Genomic DNA, 21442 nt, shown 5'->3' on the forward strand with positions numbered 1-21442 from the left:
TTATATATATATATATATATTCGTTCATGAGTTTATGAAATTGCATTTATGAATTGCCTCGCGGGCCTGATCAAATGGTCCTGCTGGCCTTATACGGCCCGGAGGCCGGACGTTCCCCACCCCTGTCCTACTGCATAAAATTTAATTCACTTGAGTGAAGTTAAGATTAAATCTTGCTAGTCGATGAAAGTCTTTTTTCTTTTTTTTCGACATTAATTTTAAATCAGTGTTGTGAATTAATTCACTTTGGTGCAAGTGGCTACATAATTTTTAACTTTGTTATTCTTCTGTTTTTTCCTGTTTGGCTTTTTACCTCCGTCAACGAAGTTGGAGGAGGTTATGTATTCACCCATGTTTGTCCGTTTGTTTGTTTATCTCCACAATGTTTCCAAAGATTCTCAATGAATTTCAATTAAATTTTATGGAAGGGTGAGCTATGCTTCAAGAAATAAATTAATAAATTTTGGGGCTGATCTGGATCTGGATCCGGATCCTGCAATGGCGTTGGCGGAGGTATGTACTCTGTGAGTGCTTTCTTGTATTATATAGAATTGTCATGGCAGCCAGTGTTGCTAAGAAGCGGAAGTACAATAATGAATACATTAACTGCGGGTTTACATCAAGCCTCGCTGATAGTATCGAGAAATCTCAGTCTGTGGTGTGGTTCAAAATGCTGGGGAATGATTCTATGAGGCTTGGTAGGCTGAGGCATCTGACGACAATCCATCCTCAGCATGCGGTGAAAGCCCCAGTTTCTGCAAGTGCCATGAAGAGAGTTTGGGAAAACAGACACTGGATGGGAGTGGTGCTTCCCAACGACAGATCTTAGTGTATCAGAGGCATCGTATGAGGTTTCCCTTGAAATAGCAAGGAAAAAAAAGGCCCACACGATTGGTAAAAATTTCTTTAAGCCGTGTGCTGTAAAGATGGTTAAGCATGTTCTTGGAGAATCAAGTGCACATAAGATTCAACAGATTTCCTTATCAAACGACACAGTGAGTCACAGTATTTTGAAATATCTGTTGATATCTTGAAACAAGTAATACAGGAGATTAAATTGACTTCTACTGCGATGTTCGCAGTACAGTTGGATGAGTCAACCGTTGTGAGCTCTGGTGCACAGCTACTTGTGTTTGTTTGTACTCATGAATGACATCAAAGATGAATATCTGGTCTGTTCACAGCTTAAAACTACCACAATAGATTTTAGGCCCGACCCACCTGACATTGACCCCCCTACAGCTCAGTGGGGGGTGACCCCTTTGATGTAATGAGGCATGTTATAGGATGCAGATTAGAGATAGTGCACCTTTTGGTTTTGGATTAATGTCGATATGAAGAATTTGAAAGGAGTTATGGTGAAAAAAAAAAAAAAAATCCCCATTTTTTTTTTTTTTTTTTTTTTTTTTTTTTTTTTTTACAGCCTGGGCCTTGGCCCAGTTTTGCCCCAAATTTAAGCAGGTGATCAGAAGATCGTAGCCATCATCCTGTAATTTTTGTCAAAATCGCCCAAGTAGTTTTTGCGTAAAGTTGTTAACAGGCAGATAGACAGACAAAGAAGCAAATAAAAACAAATATATAAACCGAGTGAAACCATTACCCGTTCCAAGCCTCTCCTGGGCGGGGACGGGTAATTGACACTTGAGTATTTTACTGACTGAGTATTTAAGCTGCTCCTCGTTCTCAGAGTCATTTGTCGTTTTCATTTTGAAGTTCCGGAAATGAAATCCAGTATGATAACAAGTACATACACATGAGGATTTTTTTTTTTTCATTACTGTGATGATTTAAATTATAATGCACATAGGACGCTCTGTCTATAGGTTTTCTGTATACTGTACCTTATTCTTCAGAACAACTTTATCCCTGATGTCCTCTAGTTCTGCGTGCCCTGTGTGTATGTAAGGTATCCACTTTCATTTCTATATGGCAGTTGTGTGAAGATGTAATGTTCAAAAATACATAATATCTCTACTTATATATCTCTTGTGGCCAATTTGCATACACTATTTCAGAGTGAATTGAAGTTTCTGCACACACACACACACACACACACACACACACACACACACACACACACACACACACACACACACACACACACACACACACCGCTTGCCTGCTCAGTGGTAACGACGTGTGTTCGTTCCTTTAACGGGATGCGAAAAGTTTCACTGACGTAGCAGGTGGTTACTGATCCCCTTGAGCAAGGGGGATGGGTATGTACGTGTGTGAAGGTTAAGGCTTTGCCCTTAGATCGGACTCATGAGCTCTCAGCTCTCTTCCGGGAGGGTAAAAAGCTGATAATCACATTCATCATGTGATCCTGATCGTCCCGGCGACCCGGTGAATTACACACACACACACACACACACACACACACACACACACACACACACACACAGTTCCTCAGGGCTCTGTCCTATCACCAACTCTTTCTTTTATTCATCAATTATGTAAGCTGTACATCTAACGCTATCCACTCGTACGCTGATGACTAAACCGTTCACCTTCCCATTCGGTTCCCACAACGTCCATCTCAACTGTTACTTCAACAAACAAGGCATGAGGCTATGGCACACCTAATGTCTGACTTGGCTTGTACCTCTGATTGGGGTAAAAATAATCTTGTTATGTCTGACTTGGCTCGTACCTCTGATTGGGGTAAAAATAATCTTGTTTTTAATGCATCAAAAACTCAGTTCTTACACCTATCAACCCGACAAAATCTTCCACAGGTGTACCCACTAATGTTTAATAATATTCAGCTTAATCCTGCATCATCCTTGAACATGCATGGGGTTTCATTCACTCAGGACTTATCTTGGGAAGATCATATTACATCTCTTGTAAAATCTGCTTCCAAGAGATAAGGTGTGTTAAGCCGACTCCGTTCTTTCTTTACCCTTGCACAGTTGTTGACTCTATACACGGGTTTTATCTGCCCCTGTGTAGAGTACAACTCTCATGTGTGGGGAGGCTCCCCACATACAGCTCTTCTAAACAGGGTTGAGTCAAAGGCTTTTCGTCTCATTAACACTCCTCCTCTTACTGGCTCCCTTCAACCTCCGTCTCTTCCCCGCACTGTTGCATCTTTATCTCTTTTCTATCACAGCTTCAGTGGTCACTGCTCTTCTGAACTGTCTGCTTGCTTTCCTCCACCTCTACGACAGGCGCGTAGCACCCGTCTAGCAGCAAACTCTAGTCCCTTTTTTGTCTAACTCTCTAATTCAAGAGTTAACCGTTACTCCCAGTCCTTCATTTATGCAGCAGGTCACACTGGAACTGTCTTCCTCTGTCTGTATTTCCTGCTGCCTATGATCTCCAGTCTTTCAAACGCAGTGTGTCCATGCATCTCGAAATGATCGGATCTTGAATTTGGCTGTCTCTTGTATTTTGTTTTTCTCTTGGAAGGAACAGTTATTGCGGGCTTGTGACCTTTGGTTCCTTCTTCCTAGGGAAAAATATATATATATCATCATCATTATCAGCTATAACTAGTCCACTGCTGAACAAAGGCCTCCCCCAACCTTTTCCATGAATTCCTTGACTGAGTCAATGTTTGCCACGTTTTCCCTGCAAATTTCTCTATCTCATCTCTCCATCTCCTAACTGGCCTTTTTTTGCTACGCTTACATTCTCTTGGTGTCCAGTCAGTCAGCCTCTTGCTCCATCGGTTATCCCTTATTCTTGCTGTATGGCCTGCCCACCTCCATTTCTGTTCTTTTATAACTTCTATATTATCTTTGACTTTAGTCTGCTCTCTCACCCAAGTTGATGTTATCCTGTCTCTTAAAGATATTCCCAACATTGACCTTTCCATTGATATATATATATATATATATATATATATATATATATATATATATATTGACCAACCTTAGAAGAACCTAACTGAACTTAATGCCAGTGTGTGTGTGTATGTGGTTGCAGGTGGGTATGTGTGCGTGTGTGGGCCGGGGTACTCTGGGGAGCACTGTGAGGTGACGGTGGCTGGAGGGGGCGCTGACTCCTCCCTCCAGTTGTCTATGGGGGCCCTGGTGGCAGTGCTGGTGTGGTGCGTCCTCTTATTGTGTAAGTATATGAAGGAGTTTTCTTTGGTATTTCTGTTATTATAGTTTGCTGTCCTTGTCTAGACTCGTGTAACAGATATCTTAGTTAATATGCTTGGTTCCTTTTTTCTGGGAGAAATGGCTTGGAGGGAAATCTAGAACAGAAATTAAGTTCTTAATTCCTGTAACGTTTTGGACTATGCAGAGTCCATTATCAGAGAGAGTGTCTGTTTGAGGATGGACTCTGCGTAGTCCAACACGTTAGAAGAATAAAGAACATAAGCTCTTTCCTATTTTTTCCTTCCCACCCATCCCCTTCCATGCCTTAGTTAAGTAGTGTCTTAGCCCATAATAAATGCCATTGTTTTTAGTTTTTTTGTAATGTGAATTATAATCGTGTATTTTTGTTAATGTGGTTGTTTTATTAATTGTGACTGTACTGTTCTAAAGTATTGGAAAGAATTTGTTTTGGTATTAATTTTTCCACTGTTGTCTTTAGAGCCCAGCATTCCCCATGGGGGATGATTTGGGATAATCGAAAAATAAAATTATAAAATATTAGGCAGAACCCTAACTTAGAGACATATGATCTTCCTGACTATGAGCTGATACGTAAGGGCAGTATCCAAAGTACCTTCCTCATAGAATCCCACATTCTCCAGCCGTGGGTTTTAGAGGGCTAATGTGACCTATAGTTTGCTTCTGTTAATGTTGTTACTTCCTTACTATTGTGTTAGTACAGGGGAGTGTACTTTGTTAGTAATGTTATCTGTACTGTTAATCTGATTTAGGAAAATTTTAGTATATATGTGTTATTACATGCAGCAAGGTGGCAGGTGAGGACGCCCATCATCCACTCACTTGTTGTAGTGATACCCTGTTTTGGGGGTAGCTCTACATTGAGGAGCAAGCTAAATTATTTCCTTTCATGGATTTGGAGAAAGCATATGACAGGGTGGATAGACAAGGATTGTGGAAAGTGTTAAGAATATATGGAGTAGATGGGAAGTTGTTGAATGCTGTGAAGAGTTTGTACGATGGTGCGAAGGCTGCAGTGCGTGTGGATGGTGAACTAAGTGAATTTTTCTCTTTGAAAGTTGGGTTGAAACAGGGATGTGTCATGTCTCCATGGTTGTTCAATCTGTACATGGATGGGGTAATAAAAGAAGTACAAGGTAGGGTAGTGGATGTTGGAGTGGCCCTGGTGAGAGAGGATAGTGTTTGGAAACTCCCTGTACTATTGTTTGCAGATGATACTGTGTTGTTGAGTGAAGACGAAGGGGAGCTGCAAGGCTTGGTGGATGAGTTTGGGAGAGTGTGTAAGAAACGGAATCTGAAGGTGAATGTAGGGAAGAGTAAAGTGATGATCTTTGAGAGAGGTGAGCTCAGTGAATGTACAGCGAAGTTGGATGGTGAGGAATTGGAAAATGTGAGTACGTTTAAGTACTTGGGTAGTGTGATGAATAAGGATGGAGGTTTGGAGGGTGAAGTGCTTGAAAGGGTACAGCAGGGAAGAAAGGTTGCTGGTTCCTTGAAAGCAGTGATAAGAAACAGGGAAGTGAGTATGGAAGTGAAAAAGTTACTACATGACAGTATTGTGATACCAACTCTAACGTACGGAAGTGAAGCTTGGACGTTGTTGGAAGGACACAAGTCAAGAGTGAGAGCAGTGGAAATGAGTTATTTAAGAGGAGCCTGTGGAGTCACATGGAGAGATAGGCTGACGAATGAGGATATAAAGGAACGTTGTAGTGTTGATGTGGATGTGATAGGGAGCGTTATGAGGAACACACTGAGGTGGTTTGGCCATGTGGAGAGGATGGAGGGTGAAAGACTGACGAAGAGAGTGTATGTGAGTGAGGTGGAGGGGAGAAGAGGGAGGGGGAGGCCGAGGATGAGATGGAGGGATGGGGTGGAGAGGTATATGAGAGAGTGGGGTGTGAGTTGGGAGCAGGGCAGTGAAATGGCGGGGGACAGGGCGACTTGGAGGCGATTTGTTTGTGGCCACTCCAAACGGGATTGAGGCGTCTGGCAATAGATAGATAGATAGAATAGAAACCAGGAAAGCATTTACAGTGCTGGTTGGTAACCATATAACCAACCAGCACTTGTTCCCTACGTGACAACAAGTGGGTTGGCGAAGGGTTAGTGCCCCTCCCTGGAAAACAACTAACTAAAAATACGAACAAGAAGCCTCGGACTAGGACTGACCATAAGGTGAGACAAAGGTGACGACAAAGGACCGAACAAAGGACTTGGTACGGATAGCTACATGGAATGTAAGGGGTGCAAATGATGAGGTGAAAGAGAGATTGTACAGGTGCTTGAGGGTGCGAAGGTGGATGTGTGTGGATTAACTGAACTAAATGGGGCGGTGAAAGTGTGAGAGAATGGGTGTATGGGTGGGGTATATGCGCGGGAGTGGGTGAGAATGAGAGGGCAAAAGAAGGAATGTGAATTGTTGTAACAGATAGCAGAAGCATATAAGAGTATGGATCAGTAGGCTCATGGATTGTGTGGGTAAGAGTGAGAATTGGACTACAAATGTGGGCCATTGTGTGCGTGTATGCACCAACGCAAGATTGTGCAAGCAGAGGGAGAGAAGAGTTCTGGACAAATGTAGAAGTGTGCTTGGAAAAGTTTGAAAGGAATGAGAGAGTGTTTTTGATTGGAGATATGAATGGAAAAGAAGGGAATGTGAAAGTGGATAGAGTAGTTGGTGAGTGGGGTGCACCTGCAGAGATGGATGAGAATGGCAGTGCTTTAATAGACATTTGTGCTGGGAGGGGGTTGGTGATAGGTAATTCCCTCTTCAGGCACAAAATGATCCAAAGGTATACGAGGCGAGCGATGAGAAGGGTGGATGGTGAGCTGAATGATCAGAAGGCAATGATTGATTATGTGTGTGTGGATGAAAGGATGAGAAGGTGTGTAATGGATGCAAGAGTATATAGAGGTTGGGGGAGTGGACTTTCGGACCACCACTTGGTGGTGGTCAGAATCAAAGTCCAAACAAAATGGAGAAATAAAAGAAGGGAAGGACAGGAGGAAGTAGCTTTTACAAGGAAGGTACAAAAGTTACAAGAGGATGGAAAAAAGGCAGAATGTAAGAGGGAACTGGAGGAGCAATTCGGTAAATATAGATTGGAGCAGATGGGGGACGTGGAAGGTGTGTGCAAGATATTCACAGAAGAAATCTGTGAAGCATATGAGGTGGTGTGTGGGGTGAAGAGAAGACAAAAGGGGATACAGGGAACAGTATGGTGGACTGAAGAGGTGAGAAAGGCTGTGGCACAAAAGAAGAAAACATATAGTGAGTGGATGAGAAACAGGGGCATCGAAAAAGTTGAGGGACGGAAGAGAGAGTTATATGTAGAGAGGAAGAGAGAGATGAAAAGATTAGTAAGAGAGAGTATGAAGAGAGTGGATGAGTAATTTGGAAGGAAATTGAGTGTAAAGTGGAGGGAATGTAAGAAAATGTTCTGGAAAAAGGTAAAGAGAGTTAGACAGGGTGCCTAAGAAGTTAGTTGGGGAGTGAAAGATAAAATGGGTAGATTACCAGTGAAGAAGGGAGAAAAAGTGAGGGAGAGAACACTTTAATGAATTGTTGAGCATAGAGAATGAAAGTAATGCAAGTATAAGTGGCTGGGAAATGGCTGGGAGAAGGAGGATTGTGAGAACAGAGGAAGAAATCTGCAGCATGGAAGTTGTGGAAACAATGAAGAAAGTTAAAATGGGGAAAGCCCCAGGAATTGATGGAGTATGTGGTGAAATGCTGAAGCATGGGGGAGAGATAGTAATAGAATGGATGTGGAAGACGTGCAGATTGGCCTGGGAGGAAGGTAGAGTCCCGGAGGACTGGAAGTCAGGTATAATTATTCCCCTGTACAAAAGAAAAGGGGAAAAAAAAGTATGTGGTAATCATAGGGGCATTTGCCTTCTTAGTATAGTAGGAAAAGTTTAAGGTAGGATACTTATTGACAGAGTTAGGGAAGTAACAGAGGAATTAGTTGGAGAAGAACAGGGAGGTTGTAGGAAGGGAAGAGGATGTGTAGATCAGATATTATTTCTTAGATCTTTGGTGGAAAAGTTTCTAGAAAAGGGAAAGAAGCTGTATGGAGCCTTCATGGATTTAGAGAAAGCATATTATGACAGGGTGGATAGACAAGGATTGTGGAAAGTATTAAGATTATATGGAGTAGATGGGAAGTTGTTGAAGGCCATGAAGAGTATGTATAAGGGTGCTAAGGCCACAGTTCGTGTGGACAGTGAACTGAGTGAATTTTTTTCTTTGAAGGTTGGATTTAAACAAGGATGTGTCATGTCTCCATGGCTGTTCAGTCTGTATATGGATGGGGTTATAAAAGAGATACAAGGTAAGGCAGTGGATGTTGGAGCTGCCCTAGTGAGAGAGGGCAGTGTTTGGAAAATCCCAGTACTCTTGTTTTCAGATGATACTGTGTTGTTAAGTGAAGACGAAAAGGGAGCTACAGGGCTTGGTGGATGATTTGGGAATGTATGAAACGGAATGTAAAGGTGAATGTAGGGAAGGGTAAAGCGATGGTTTTTGTTAGAAGTGAAGTCAGTGAATGTACTGTGAGATTGGATGGCGATGCATTGGAGAATGTGGGTGCGTTTAAGTACTTGGCTAGTGTGATGAGTAAGGATGAAAGTTTAGAGGGTGAATTGCTTGAAAAGGTGCAGCAGGAAAGAAAGATGCTGGTTCCCTGAAAGCAATGATAGGAAACAAGGAAGTGAACATGGAAGTGAAAAAGCTACTACATGACAATATTGTGATACCAACTCTAACGTATGGAAGTGAAGTTTGGACCTTGTTGGAGGGACGTAAGTCAAGAGTGAGAGCAGTGGAAATGAGTTATCTGAGAGGAGCATGTGGAGTCACATGGAGAGACAGGCTGACAAATGAGGAAGTGAAGGAATGTTGTCATGTGGATGTGGATGTGATAGGAAGCGTTAGCAGAAATACATTCAAGGGGTTTGGCCATGTGGAGAGGATGGAGAGTGAGAGATGTACGAGGAGAGTGTATGTGAGTGAGGTGGAGGGAGGGGGAGGCCAAGGGTGAGATGGAGGGATGGAGTGGAGAGATATATGAGAGAGGGGGTGTGAGCTGGGAGCAGGGCCGTGAAATGGCGGGAAACTGAGAGACATGGAGGTGATTTGTTTGTGGCCACCCCTTACGGGATTAAGGCGTCTGGCAGAAGTATGATATGTCTGTCTGTGTCTGTTTTTCTGTCTGTAACTTTCTGGAAAAAAAAATGCTACATAGTTTTATGGCAAAATTTGAATAATAACTGATGACCGTCGATGAGAAAAGGTATTACATTTTGAGCAATGAATGGTAAAATAATCAAGGATAAGGTCACAAAAAAAAAAATGAAAAGGGAATGGTGCAGGATTTGAGGCAGGCGTGCACTCTCTGATCGCTCGGTTGTTGTGTTTTTACTGTTATATGAGTACAAAGAAGGATTGGTGTTGCTATTGCTAAAAATAGTAAAGACCCCTTTAACTCAAGGGTGGATACTTTTAGCTTTATCTTGCTACAGGATACTATTTTATCGATTTTATTTAGCTCTGTAGAAACTTTATGGTACTGCAAGGGTTATAGTCTTGATGAACCTCGTCTGTAATCTGAATGAATTCTTCTAGTTCAAGAAGCAGTTGAATTGTCTTATGTTATCTGAATAAAGTGCTTGTTGTTATTGTAGTATGGTCAGTTTGTATTTTTGTTTGTTCTATAGCTGTTGTTGCATGTGTCACTACAACCTCGTGAATTTGTGTTGACATTAGTGTTCATGTTTTTTATATTTGCTGCTAATGTGGTTTGTTTCTGTTAACAGTAAATGAGTTTTTGCTGATATTAATATTTATGTTGTTAGAATGCTTATACGGCTGTTAATATGTTTGTTGTTGTGATGTTTCTATTGTTACTGTTTCATAATATTAATTTTACTTAGTGTGGTTAGATTTAATGAAATAACGTCATTATTTAAGTTTGTGATGGCATTATTGGTTGTTATGACTCTTGTTTGTTTGTGCCATTAGTGCCCAGTGTCTACATGGAAATGTTTGCATTTCTGTTTACAAACTTAACCTTGCGGAGTGGTGACGTCTGTTTTTACGAAATCTCTGATGATTTTACAAAGTCTAGGATTTCTCTTTGTAGAGAAAGAGATCATGGAAGTTACTTGTATGTGTAGTTCTCCAGTTCGAAGTATGTCTATTACTGAGTATATTTGTGTAGGCCCAACAATAATAAAACGAAAATATCCTAAAATATCCGTTGTGGGGAAAGGGGGATTGTGGTCGTTACTATGGGTTCTGTTTATCAGCGTTCCCGTACTGTTTGTGTCGTTACTAGTTCTACTAATCTTAATATTTTTCATTTTATCTTGTTTATTATTATTATTATTATTATTATTATTATTATTATAACTTGGAGAAAGCTTATGACAGAATAGATAGGCAAGGAATGTGGAAGGTATTAAGAATGTGTGGAGTGGAAGGGAAATTGTTGAGTGTTGTGAAGATTATGTACGAGGGAGCTAGGGCTATGGTGCGAGTGGATGGTGAGCTGAGTGAGCTCTTTGATCTAAATGTGGGACTGAAACAGAGATGTGTGATGTCTCCATGGCTGTTTAATATATAAAAGGATGGGGTTGTAAAGGAGGTGCAAGGTAGGGCGGTGGATGTGTGGGTGGCTCTAATGAATGAGGGTGGGATGTGGAAGATTCCGGTGTTGCTGCTTGCTGATGATACAGTATTGTTGGAATCTGAAAGTTAATGCACACAAGAGTAAAGTTATGGTGTTTGAGAGAAATGAAGTCACAGAATGCACAATGAAGGTGGATGGTGAAGAGATGGAGAATGTGAGTGCATTCAAGTACTTGGGTAATGTGATGAGTAAGAGGGATGAAGTGCTTGAAAGGGTACAGCAGGGAGGGAAGGTTGTTGGTTCACTGAAAGCAGTGATGAGAAACAGGGAGGTGAGTATGGAAGTTAAGAAGTCATTGCATGATAATATTGTGATTCCTACCCTGACGTATGGAAGCGAGGCATGGACCTTGCTAGAGGGGAACAAGTCAAGAGTGAGAGCAGTGGAAATGAGTTACTTGAGAGAAGCATGTGGAGTGTTATGGAGGGACAGGTTGACGAATGAAAATGTGAAGGAACATTGTGGGGTGGATGTGAATCTGGTTGAGAAAATTAGTAGAAATACACTGCGGTGGTTTGGACATGTGGAGAGAATGAAGAATGAGAGACTGACTAACAGGGTGTATGTAGGTCAGAGGTTTCCAACCTTTTCTATTTCTGGCCCTCCCCCCTCCTCACTGAATGACACGTTCCCTGCTCCCCCATTCCTCAGATTCTGTATTTTACTGGCATAGTTGGCACGTGTCAATAAATATCATAGATTCTTAATCTTTGAAATTGTTTATATATTCAAAAAACTAGATTTCTTATTCATATCTGAAATATTTTCTCCATATTTAGAAATTACTGAATTCCATCATAATTCATAGTTTTCAAATATAATTACTCTCTTTATCAAGCCTTCGCGCCCCCCCCCCCCAGGCAGCCCTTTGTGCCCCCTAGGGGGGCGCGGCCCACAAGTTGGAAACCACTGATGTAGGTGAAGTGGAGGGAGGGAGAGGGAGGGGAAGACCGAGGATGAGGTGGAGAGATGGAGCTGAAAGGTATATGAGGGAGGGGGGAGTGAGTTGAGGGCAGGGCAGTCAAATTTTGGGTGACAGCGACTTGGAGGCGTTTTGTCTGTGGCCACCCTTTGCGGGATTAGGACGTCGGGCTATAGATAGATAGATATTTTATTATTACTGTTATTAATCAGTATTAGCTTACCTCAGTATTTTTTTTTATATATATATATATATATATATATATATATATATATATATATATATATATATATATATATATATATATAAAATTTGTAATAATTTTTCTCTGCCTAATAATCATCCTCACTAAATTCTGTGTGATTTTCATAATTGTAATGGTTTTACTGAAAACCACCTAAATCATTCTGGGAAGGTATTTCAAAAGTCAGCAAATATCAGCATTGTCAGTTTATTTCAAACAATAATAATTTTTCAGACAGTACTTCAGTAAAGAGAAAATTCTGATTCTAGCAGTCGTGAATCATGGGGTTGTTGCGTAGGGAAGAAATACGGTAGTTCTGTGTTGTCCTGCACTGAATATAACTTTGCTACATCCTTGAAGAGGTGAGGGTGTTTAAGCGGTATTCTAAAGGTGGCTTCACACGGATCTTGTATTATAAGATGGTTGTAGATATAAAGACACGATTGATACTTAAGAGATACCTAATAATTTCCCACCATCAACAGTGTTGCTCTGCGCATTCCTCATCCATCAACATCATCGCCGTGCAGCCCTGAAACGTGCCAACGGTGTGGAGAAGCACGCCCACACTCTCAAGAGTCCCTCCCACACTCCCTCCCCTACCCACACCCACACACCCAACCTCCTCGAGATGCAGTTGCTGAGACCGCCCAAAGCGAATGGCCAGCCGGCATGGAGTAAAAATCCTAATATTGCCGGTAAGAGAGAGAGAGAGAGAGAGAGAGAGAGAGAGAGAGAGAGAGAGAGAGAGAGAGAGAGAGAGAGTAAAGTGACGTAGGAAGGACGAATTTTGATTGAATACGTGACAAAATGGAAGAATGAGGGGAAATGAGGATTTGGGAAGGACAGACGGTGACGTAGGGATGGAGGTAAAAAGTGATGGAAGGAAGAGCTGAGTGGAAGGATGGACGAGAAAAGGGAAATGCGATCGATAGACACGATGGAAACAGAAAAGAAACAGAGGCAAAAATAAGATATCGAAGGAAGACTAATTGAAACATGGAACAGAGATTGTAGGCGAGAATGCTAACCAGATAGAAGGAAGGATGTAGGCAAGAAGTGTAGGAAGAAGAGGGGATGAAAGGATGGAAGAGAGAGGGGGTGGATGGGAAGTAAGGGAGGTACACAAAATTGTATAAGTCATAGTAGTACCCGTCTAACAGCAAACTCTTATCTGTTTTCTGTCCAGCTCTCTAATGCAAGAGATACCGTGACTCCCAGTCCTTCATGTATGCAACACGTCAACTCTGAAACTGTCTTCATCTATCTGTATTTCCTACTGATTATGACCTCCAGACTTTCAGTGTGTCCAGGCTTCTCAAAATGAACAGCTCTTGAGTATGGCTCTCTGTTATCTTGTTTTTATCTTGGAGGGAACAATCTTACGGGCTTCTGGCCCTTGGTTCCTTTCATCTATCTATCTATCTATTGCCAGACGCCTCAATCCCGTTTGGGGTGGCCACAAACAAATCACCTCCAAGTCGACCTGTCCCCCGCCATTTCACTGCCCTGCTCCCAACTCACACCCCCCTCTCTCATATACCTCTCCACCCCATCCCTCCATCTCACCCTCGGCCTCCCCCTCCCTCTTCCCCCCCCTCCACCTCGCTCACATACACTCTCTTCGTCAGTCTTTCACCCTCCATCCTTTCCACATGGCCAAACCACCTCAGTGTGTTCCTCATAACGCTTCCTATCACATCCACATCAACACCACAACGCTCCTTTATATCCTCATTCGTCAGCCTGTTTCTCCACGTGACTCCACAGGCTCCTCTTAAATAACTCATTTCCACTGCTCTCACTCTTGACTTGTGTCCTTCCAACAATGTCCAAGCTTCACTTCCGTACGTTAGAGTTGGTATCACAGTACTGTCATGTGGTAACTTTTTCACTTCCATACTCACTTCCCTGTTTCTTATAACTGCTTTCAAAGAACCAGCAACCTTTCTTCCCTGCTGTACCCTTTCAAGCACTTCACCCTCCAAACCTCCATCCTTACTCATCACACTACCCAAGTACTTAAACGTACTCACATTTTCCAATTCCTCACCATCCAACCCCGCTGTACATTCACTAACTTCACCTCTCTCAAAGACCATCACTTTACTCTTCCCTACATTCACCTTTAGATTCCGTTTCTTACACACTCTCTCAAACTCATCCACCAAGCCTTGCAGCTCCCCTTCGTCTTCACTCAACAAGACAGTATCATCTGCCAACAACAGTACAGGGAGTTTCCAAACACCATCCTCTCTCACCAGGGCCACTCCAACATCCACTACCCTACCTTGTACCTCTTTTATTACCCCATCCATGTTCAGATTGAACAACCATGGTGACATGACACATCCCTGTTTCAAACCAACTTTCAAAGAGAAAAATTCACTTAGTTCACCATCCACACGCACTGCAGCCTTCGCACCATCGTATATACTCTTCACAGCATTCAACAACTTCCCATCTACTCCATATATTCTTAACACTTTCCACAATCCTTGTCTATCCACCCTGTCATATACTTTCTCCATATCCATGAAAGCCGCATACAACGTCTTTCCCTTCTCTAGAAACTTTTCCACTAAAGATCTAAGAATGAATATCTGATCTACGCAACCTCTTCCCTTCCTAAAGCCTCCCTGTTCTTCTCCAACTAATTTCTCTGTTCTTTCTCTAACTCTGTCTATAAGTATCCTACCATACACTTTTCCTATTATACTAAGAAGACAAATGCCCCTATGATTACCACACACTTCTTTTTCCCCTTTTCCTTTGTACAAGGGAATAATTATACCTGACTTCCAATCCTTCGGGACTCTACTTTCCTCCCAGGCCAATCTGCACATCTTCCACATCCATTCTACTACTATCTCTCCCCCATGCTTCAGCATTTCACCACACACTCCATCAATTCCTGGGGCTTTCCCCGATTTAACTTTCTTCATTGCTTCCACAACTTCTATCCTACTGATTTCTTCCTGTCTTCTCACCTCCCTCCTTCTCCCAGCCATTCCCCAGCCACTTATACTCGCATTACTTCCATCGTCTACGTTCAACAATTCCTTAAAGTGTTCTCTCCATCTGCTCACTTTTTCTCCCTTCTCCACTAGTAATCTACCATTTTTATCTTTCACTCCCCTGCTAACTTCACTTCCACCCTGTCTTACTCTTTTCACTTCTCTCCAGAACATTTTTCTTACAGTCCCTCCACTTTACACTCAAATTCCTTCCAAATTCCTCATCCACTCTCTTATTACTATCTCTTACTAATCTTTTCACCTCACTAAACCTTTACACATATAACTCTCTCTTCCGCCTCTCAACTTCTTCCACGCCCCTATTTCTCATCCATTCATTGTATGCCTTCTTCTTTTGTGCCACAGCCTGTTTCACCTCTTCAGTCCACCACGCTGTTCCTTGCACCCCCCTCCGTCTTCGCTTCCTTCCACACACCACATCACATGCTGCACATATTTCTTCTGTAAATATCTTACACACACCTTCCACGTCTCCCATCTGCTCCAATTCATATTTGCCCAATCGTTCCTCCACTTCTCTCTTATACTCTGCCTTTTTCTCATCCTCTTGTAACCTTTCCACTCTCCTTGCAACTACTCCTTCCTCTCGTCTTTCCCTTCTTCTATTCCTCCATCTTACTTGCATTCTAATTCTGGCCACCACCAAGTAGTGGTCAGAAAGTCCACTCCCCCAACCTCTATACACTCTTGCATCCTTTACACATCTTCGCATCCTTTTCATCCACACACACATAATCAATCATTGCCTTCCTTTCATTCAGTTCACCACCCACCCTTCTCATCACTCGCCATGTATACCTGTGGATCATTTTATGCCTGAAAAGGGTATTGGCTATCACCAACCCCCTCCCAGCACTAATGTCCACTAACGCACTCCCATTCTCATCTATCTCAGCAGGCACACCCCACTCACCAACTATTCCATCCACCTTCACATTCCCAACTTTACCATTCATATCACCAATCAAAAACACTCTCTCATTCCTTCCAAACTTTTCCATGCACACTTCCACATTTGTCCAGAACTCTTCTCTCACTCTTTTAGCACGATCTTGCGTTGGTGCATACACACACACAATCGCCCACATTTGTATTCCAACTTTCAACTTTACCCACACAATCCTTGACCCAACTGCTCCATACTGTCTTATGCTCCTCTTCCATCTTTTACTCACAACTATACATACTCCTTCCTTTGCCCTCTCATTCTCACCTACTCATGCACATATACCCCATCCATACTCCCATTCTCTCACACTTTCTCCTCTCCATTTTGTTTCAGTTATTCCACATACATCCACTTTCGCACCCTCAAGCACCTGGACAATCTCTCTCTCTTTCACCTCATCATTCGCTCCTCTTACATTCCATGTACTCATTACCAAGTCCTTTCATGAGTTAAACAAAAAAAATCTTAATGCAGTGACTGACAAGAGAGGTAGATGTGTAATGGTTATGGAAAGTGGAGGCGAAGTGAGAAACATGGTTGATGCTGTGATGTCTTTGATTAGGAATAGATAATTTGGTTTCGAGACTATAAGAGCTCTGTGTTATTGTGAGACGTTGGTGTCATGAGTATCAAAAGTCGAGAACTATGTTGAGAAATATAGATGGACTACTACCGAAGATTAAAGTAAAAGTTTCAAGAAGGGGTATTTTTAAAATTTATGACCATGTGAAAAGAATAGATATGTCTAGTCATATGGATTTGTCAGCGAAGTTCAAGGCGACCTGATTGAGTATGAGGGCAGTGGATGATGGAGTTGGAGGACACAAGCGAATTAAGAAGTGAGCATGAACCTTCCAAACAGTGTATTGTATATGACTGTAGCCTGATTGTTTTCTCCTGACGGAATTGGGCCAGTTCCCACAGCTTGCATTGTAAGTCGTGCATGATTAATTACACTTTGATGAACATTTACCCTGAGGTGCATCGAATTGCTTACGAGCCAATTCGACTGGCCATTCTTAATTAATTTGATCCTCAGACGAGTTAAAAGCGGTTAGAAATGTTTGCTTTGTTTTATTAGAGGCACTGTGGTTAGTTCTGGGAATGAAGGCTCGATTGAAGAGTAAACGGAAATGGGGTCCATATAATTTGCCTGTTAAAGCCAGACCCTCCCAGGGGCCAGGCCTAGAAACGATTTTGTTAGTGAGTTGCTGAGTTATAAGTTACCGACTGACAAATTTTCCGAGTTAATTAGAGGTCAATTATCTTAAATTAGTCAGCCTGGCAATGGGCACCACATGCCAGCCTATGTTGTCATACTGTGCGACTTGTTCTTTGTTGGAAGCCTAGGTTAGTTTGGTAAAGTTGAGATATTTTTTTACCCTTGGGTATGTACAGAGGAAATTTAAATATAGTATAATGAGTTAGTTTGGGAAGGGGGTCGGTGTTCCTCAGTTTGTTCAAGGATATTTATTTTTAGCTATTTTGGTTCTCTAAAATTTTGTAGGACAACTCTCTCCCGCGAGTATGAGAAATACCAAGCACCACTGGATTTTGCATTTATACAGTAATGTTTTCCTGAGGGTTCGACAGACAGAATCACCAAATGCGCTACCGGTAGGTCTTTTTTTTTTTTTTAAGCTTTCTTCTCGCCAAGTATAATCAGTGATACACGAAATACACTGTTATGATGAAAATAATTAATGTTGAGCAGTTGTAAATGAGCAGCAAGAGTGTTGGAAGTAGTAGTATTTTTCTTAATAAAAGGGGAGAATGGATCAAGTTATTACATGTCCAAATTGTTACTCCCTAAATATTTTAAAACTTAGCCAATGGAAGGCAGAGTGATTGCTGTCACCTACTGCGCCTTGTAAACAATGGAGGCGAGCTATGTGGGAACGCGAAGGCGTTGCTTCAATAACACCATTGGTAAAAAATAGTTTTTAGACCATGAAAGTTTTTTTTTTTTTTTTCTGCGCATTATTTTGATGTACCTGTGTTACCTGGTGTATCTGTGTTACCTGGTGATTTATGTAGACAGAAACTGGCCAATAGTACGGAAACAGTTTTGGAGTTTGTTGTTATAGGTTAGTTGTTCCTGTATTAGCATACCCCTATTGAGAAGAGAACAGCGGCAACAACGTGATACAAACTATTGAGATACCATTTACACATGCCCTAATATTACCAGTACAGGACAGACAGAGCAAGGACATCCCCTTGTGTCATGAAGGCAGGAGTCATGTGACTTGTGGAAAATTAAAGAATTACTTAATAGAGGTACAGATCAGGACAGTGTAATGTGGCAGTAACTTATTGACTAATGACGCGTGTGCGGTGTTGGGGAAGGTAATTTTTATTTAGATCTGTATACAGTAACTGATACCTGTGTTTTTTCATCAGTCTGCCAGTCTCTATATTTATCAGTCTATATCTTTTTATTTAAATGTCTGTCAGTGTATCTGTCTATCTCTGTCTATCGATCAGTTTATCTGAATATCTTTTAAGAGAGGTGGAGCTTGTGAGTGAATCAGTAAATGCTACTGATGGTGGTGAAGTGACTGAACAGGTGTTACTGATAGTCAGAGTTTAACATTTAATTGATTTAATGTGTGTTAGTGATAGTGATGGAGTAATTGTACCAGTGATAACAGTAACTTCTTTATATCCAGTATGCCATTATTTCTGTATTCTCATATGGTAATGAGAACATCATTATTATTTTGAATATGTTTGGCTTCTATATTATATGACCTTAATCCGAGGTACGTAACAAGTTACCCCGTATATGGGGTATACTGAGACGGATAACATGCCCTAACAAATCCTTCCATGAACATGTGTGTGTGTGTATATATATATATATATATATATATATATATATATATATATATATATATATATATATATATATATATATATATATATATATATATATATATATATATCTCATTGGCTCCAAGAGTTCCTGTGCGAGGGATTCTGCTGGACGGGTGATAGGCGTACCGCCCTCCGCCTATCGGCTCATAGTTTTGAAGCTCATAGGTCCCTACCCAGGGGTTCCCTTCTTTATTAAATGCTGAAAATGCCCACCTCCGTCCCATATTGTGGACTTGGGGAGCGAATGGGATGGAGCCCATGGAGCCTCTGTGATACAGTGGTAGAGTGTCCGATTTGCATGGTGGTGGACGCGGGTTCGCCTCCCGCCAGAGTTGTAAAAACTTTGGGAAACATTCACCGAGCCACTTACTACTTTGGTTTACATAAGGGGTGCTGCGGTTGAACCAGTGTCGCATACTAGCATGCTTGCACCCAATCAGCTCAAGGCGGGCCGATTACACTTGATTCACAGACTAAACACACATCCTAAGCCACTACAACACGACAGTCACACTCACAAGCACTTCTCACCCTACATACAGTCTCTACCAGACAGCCTAAGCCACTGGATAGAGATACATTGGCTGTATCTCCCTGCTTCGGTAGGGATAGGCCGGTCTTGCAGTGGATCTCAATGTCTGCTGCTGCAGATATATATATATATATATATATATATATATATATATATATATATATATAAGAGAGAGAGAGAGAGAGAGAGAGAGAGAGAGAGAGAGAGAGAGAGAGATTATATATATTTGTAAGGGAAATTAATGGAGAGAGAGAGAGAGAGATAGAGAGAGAGAGAGAGAGAGAGAGAGAGAGAGAGAGAGAGAGAGAGAGAGAGAGAGAGAGAGAGAGAGAGAGAGAGAGAGAGAGAGAGAGAGATTATATATATTTGTAGGGGAAATTAATGGAGAGAGAGAGAGAGAGAGAGAGACACACACACACACACACACACACACACACACACACACACACACACACACACACACAGAAATAGAGTCTTCAAGAATTTCATCGCTTAATTCTGATGATGCACTTTGATGTTCGTGGATTAAACATTAGTTTTACTCTGGTTCATCTTCAGTCCTACTTTCAGAGTTTCTCTGTTCAGGTCATTTAACATTTCTCTCAATGCCTCTTCTGTTTCACAAATTAGGACAATGTTATCTGCAAATCTTAAGTTTAGTTTTTCTCCATGTATGTTCACTCCTTTGTTTTCCCAGTCTAGCTTTCTGAAAATACTTTCTAGGCATGCTGTAAATAATTTTGGTGAAATTGTATCTCCCTGATGCACGCCCTTCTCAATCTTAATTTTTTCCGAGTCCTTATGTAATTTAACTGTAGCAGTTCCCTCTTTATATATGTTTTCGAGTAGTTTTACAATGTCCTCGCTCACTCCTTGTTCTCGCAATGAATTTATAATTGCTATGTGTTCCACTGAATCAAAAGCCTTTTCGTAATCAACGAAACCTAAGCACAGTGGTTTATTTTATTCTGTAGTTTTCTCAATTAGCTGATTCATTGTGTGTAGATGATCAGTGGTCGAGTACTCGCTTCGGAATCCTGCCTGTTCACGAGGTTGGTTTTCCTCCAAAATTGTTGTTATTCTGTTCGTAAGGACTTTAGTGAAGAGTTTGTAAATGACTGATAAGAAGCTAATGGGTCGATAGTTACTAAGAACTTTTGAGTCACCTTCTTTGTGGAGTAAAATAACTATTGCATTACACCATGTTTAGTTTTTTTTTTCTTTTTTATACATTGAGTAAATGAATGAGCAAGCCTATTTTGTACTTCTACTGCTGCATCCAACAGTAAATCTGTTACTATTCCATCTTCTCGCGAAGCCTTCCCTCTTTTCATATTTTCAAGACAAATATTTACTTCGTCTGGTGTTACCTCAGGTATTTCACTTGTATCAACTGAAAAGTTAGCTATTGTTACTACATGCATATAGTTCTTTGTAAAATTCATCAACTCTTTTCACTATCGTATCTCAACATTTAATGATTTCACCGTTTTTTTCTTTCAGTGATCCATTTGTTGCTTTCCAAGTGCCATTTTACTTCGGACCTGTTTCAGACTTTTTCCATTATTGATGGTTTCTTTTATCTGATCCATGTTTCGCTTTCTTTTTTCTTCTCTCTTTGTCATTTGTTATGAAAAAGGTTGTAAGGAGAACAGGTGCAGGAATTACCTGGAAAGAAAATAAGAAGCTGATGGATTTGGACTATGCTGATGATATTGTACTGATTTGCGGAAGTATTTACAAGATGCAGAGGGTGCTAGATTGTCTGGTGGAGGAAGGAGAAAAAATGAGATTGGTAATAAATTGTGGAAAGAATGAAATTATTAATATGAACATGGAGAACCAAATCGATTGTGTAATTGGGAATAATGTGGTGAAGAATGTAGAAAACTTTAAATATCTGGGAACAATTGTATCATCTAATGGATCATTAAACAATGAAATTGAGGAGAGGATTAGACAGGCTTGGCGAGCTGTTGGAATGTTGAAATCTTTTTGGAATAATAATGTGCTTTCTGTACATACTAAAGTGAAAATTTACAAGTCCATGGTTAGACCAATTTTTATTTACGGGCATGAGTCATGGTACAG

At 41.2% G+C, this 21442-nt stretch overlaps 1 protein-coding gene across 1 annotated transcript in view; it reads left to right on the forward strand.

The window, feature by feature from the left end:
• The window catches only part of LOC145392115 (neural-cadherin-like), a 134563-nt gene that overhangs the window by 44051 nt on the left and 69070 nt on the right, over window positions 1-21442 (forward strand). The window contains exons 4-5 of the mRNA XM_080266568.1: window positions 3934-4074; window positions 12438-12650. Of these exons, the coding sequence (XP_080122694.1) occupies window positions 3934-4074; window positions 12438-12650 (354 nt within the window). The remainder of the gene's footprint in view (window positions 1-3933; window positions 4075-12437; window positions 12651-21442) is intronic.

This window comes from Coenobita brevimanus, chromosome 21 (assembly GCF_032717465.1).
Source record: "Coenobita brevimanus isolate Jiangsu-jjx chromosome 21, ASM3271746v2, whole genome shotgun sequence".
NCBI classification, from domain to species: domain Eukaryota; kingdom Metazoa; phylum Arthropoda; class Malacostraca; order Decapoda; family Coenobitidae; genus Coenobita; species Coenobita brevimanus.